This window comes from Rhagoletis zephyria, unplaced genomic scaffold, assembly GCF_001687245.7.
Source record: "Rhagoletis zephyria isolate East Lansing unplaced genomic scaffold, Rhagoletis_zephyria_1.1 Rzeph_scaffold_04110, whole genome shotgun sequence".
In the NCBI taxonomy this organism is placed as follows: Eukaryota; Metazoa; Arthropoda; class Insecta; order Diptera; family Tephritidae; genus Rhagoletis; species Rhagoletis zephyria.
In genome coordinates this window covers 39739-42788 of record NW_016161193.1, presented here as the reverse complement: position 1 = coordinate 42788, position 3050 = coordinate 39739, and the positions used below count along the sequence as shown (strand labels likewise).

Sequence of the window (3050 nt, the reverse complement as noted above, 5' to 3'; positions counted from 1 at the left end):
TAGATCGAATATCATATCAACTATTTTTGGTCGACAACGGCGCAGAAGTGTCGGTCATTCCACCAACTCGACCATGTCGCTTGTCAAATTCTGAAGACAACCCACTTTTCGCCGCTAATGGGACCACCATTAAAACCTAAGGCGTAGTCTGTCGAACACTCGACCTTGGTCTTCAACGCAAACTCGTAAGGAACTTCGTCATAGCGGAAACTAAATACGCCATGATCGGTGCCGACTTCCTCCGGCATTTCAACCTAATCGACATCAACAAAGCACAACCTCGACCAGGTATCAGCAGCAACGAACATCGAAACAGAGAGTAGCTCCACTGAAATCGCAAACCTTCTTCGGGAATTTGGTGACATCAGAACCCTAAAGCACGAGCCCCATCGTCAACGCAGACTGGGGTGACCCACTGCATAGAGACAAAAGGTCCACCAGTGTTTGCACGACCCAGACGACTCGCACCCGACAAACTAAAAGCTGTGAAAAAGTTTGAGTTTCCTAGCAGACTGGGAATCTGCCGCTCGTCGAAAAGCTCGTACGCCTCCCCTCTACACCTGGTAAGAAAGTCAAGCGGGGAATGGCGCACATGCGGTGATTACCGAGCCTTGATTCAGACTTCACTCCGAGCCTCTTCAGGGACACAACGCGCATCAAATGGACCGACGAGGCAATCAACCATTTCAACGAATGCAAAAAAGAATTAGCAAACGCAACGCTATTGCTTCATCCAGCCCCGAATGCTCGAATATCGCTCAGTACGGACGCCAGCGACACTGCCATCGGCGCAGCACTTCATCAAATTGTACACAACGAGTTTCAGCCACTGGCGTTTTTCAGTCTAAAACTCAGCGAAGCACAACCGAGGTACAGTACCTACGACAGGAATTACTTGCGGTATACCTAGCCATCAAGCATTCCGAGCCATGCTGGAGGGAAGACTATTCGAGGTACGAACAGACCACAAACCGTTAGTCTACGCTTTCGCACAAAAACACGACAAAGCATCACCGCGAAAGCTGCGTCATCTAGACTTCATCAGTCATTTTACGACGAACATCATACACGTCGCAGGCGCCGAGAACACGACAGCAGACACACTATCGCGCATCGAAGCGGTTGAATCAATAACCATCGACTACCACCGGATTTCCGAAGATCAAGTTAGTTGCCCAGAACTGAAGAAAGATTGTGCATTCCAAACACAAGGCACACAATCTACTGCGATACATCTACATCGGAAGAACGCCCATTCGTACCAAGCCCGCATCGCAAAGATATCATCGACAAAATGCATAGCATCTCACACTGAGGCGTGCGGGCAATCACAAAGCTCATCAAGGCACGCTTCGTTTGGCCAAATATGGGCAAGGATATTGCCAAAGAAGTGCAACGATGTCTCAGCTGCCAAAGATCTAAGGTCAGTAGGCACGTTCGCTCACCACTTCAACAACTTTGCCGTCGTGTAGATTTGAACACATCAATATCGATCTCATCGGACCACTTCCACCATCGAGTGAATTCCAGTACTGCCTCACGATTATCGACAGGTATACGCGATGGCCAGAAGCCGTTCCTCTGAAAGACATAACAGCGGAAACAGTCGCCAGAAAACTCCTCAATGTTTGGTTTTCGCGCTTTGGTATACCAGCACGCATCACAACCGACCAAGGAAGACAGTTCGAGTCGCAGCTTTTTAACGAGTTGTCACGTATGCTGGGTATAACCACCCTGCGGACAACAGCATATCACCCGGAAGCAAATGGCATCATCGAACGCTGGCATCGCTTACTGAAAACAGCAATAATGTGTCACGAACGACAAGACTGGATAAGCCGCTTGCCAATAATCTTGCTAGGACTGCGCACAGCATTCAAGCCCGACATCGGTACAACAGCCGCGCAACTTGTCTACGGTACCACATTACGGTTGCCTGGACAGTTTTTTAACGATAGGCAAATCTTTTGACCACAGTCGGACTTCGTCAAGCAGCTTTCCGACATGATGCAGGAGATTCGCCCAACTCAAACCGCGAATCATGATTCCTTAAAAGCATTCGTATTTAGCAAACTTGCCGATGCAACGCACATAATTGTACGCAACGACAAAGCTCGACCGGCGTACGATCCACCTTACGATGGCCCATATCCAGTGGTCTCCAGACAGCCTAAATATTACACCGTCAAAATCAACCGCAACAACGTAAATATATCCATAGACCGACTTAAGCCAGCATTCATCGAATCCCTCGAAGCAGATACTCAACCAACGACAACCGCGACTCAACAACATTCAGCCACGTCGCACACAACACCATCTTCAATATCATCGACACCCGAACAGTTGCCTCCGAAGGAGACATCAACAAACCGCATCGGACGCAGTATAAGACTCCCCGTCCGTTTCCGGACGTAAAGTCTGGGGGGAGCACTGTGGCAACCTGGCTGAACTAACGAAACTATGGCAACCCCGCATGCGGAAGAAGAAAAGAAAGCGGACATAGCAAGTGCACTTAATCGTTTCTACAGAATAAATTCTTAGCAATCGACCCGCCGGCGAATATAGACTTAATTACTTTTTCGTATTTCGTATTTCTTTATTTAGTCTATGATTAACAAGAATCTTACAGACTAGATACAAACAAAAGTGTCTAATACAATTTAAAAAATTAACTTACAACAAGGAAAATAAAAGATTCTTAAAACAAAGCCGAGTTAAGGAAAAATCAATACAATGATTATTATTTAACGTATTAATATCAATTAGCATACGTGTGATTGGCCCATACAATGCATAATTGGACTTCAAATTATCAATGGCAAACATATTATGCCGACGCAGATTCTTAGGTGGCACATGAAAGTTCAAAGACTCTAAGAGTATGGGGCAATCGATGTAGCCATTAACAATATCATAAATAAAAGTAATTGCCGATATTACTCTTCTACTCTGCAATGTGTGTAAATTAATTAATTTGCACCTGGAAGCATAAGGAGGTAGGGGCAAGTCGAATTTAAGATCAGATAGGCAATATTTCAGAAAAGTTT

At 46.0% G+C, this 3050-nt stretch overlaps 1 protein-coding gene across 1 annotated transcript; it reads left to right on the top strand.

Annotated features, from left to right (window-relative positions):
* Positions 1–929: 929 nt before the first annotated feature.
* Positions 930–2618, top strand: LOC108370272 (uncharacterized). The gene is made up of 4 exons (XM_017625573.1): positions 930–1423; positions 1473–1931; positions 2070–2386; positions 2608–2618. Exons 1-4 carry the CDS (start codon positions 930–932, stop codon positions 2616–2618), a joined length of 1281 nt encoding a protein of 426 aa, XP_017481062.1.
* The last annotated feature ends 432 nt before the right edge of the window (positions 2619–3050 follow it).

What these genes read in the sequence shown, in the direction of transcription:
- LOC108370272 (XM_017625573.1), top strand. Translation starts at nt 930, where the DNA reads ATGCTGGAGGGAAGACTATTCGAGGTACGAACAGACCACAAACCGTTA. An exon ending in TCAGCTGCCAAAGATCTAAG is followed by an intron (nt 1,424 to 1,472) that starts GTCAGTAGGCAC and finishes GCCGTCGTGTAG; the next exon opens with ATTTGAACACATCAATATCG. An exon ending in GTCTACGGTACCACATTACG is followed by an intron (nt 1,932 to 2,069) that starts GTTGCCTGGACA and finishes ATTCGTATTTAG; the next exon opens with CAAACTTGCCGATGCAACGC.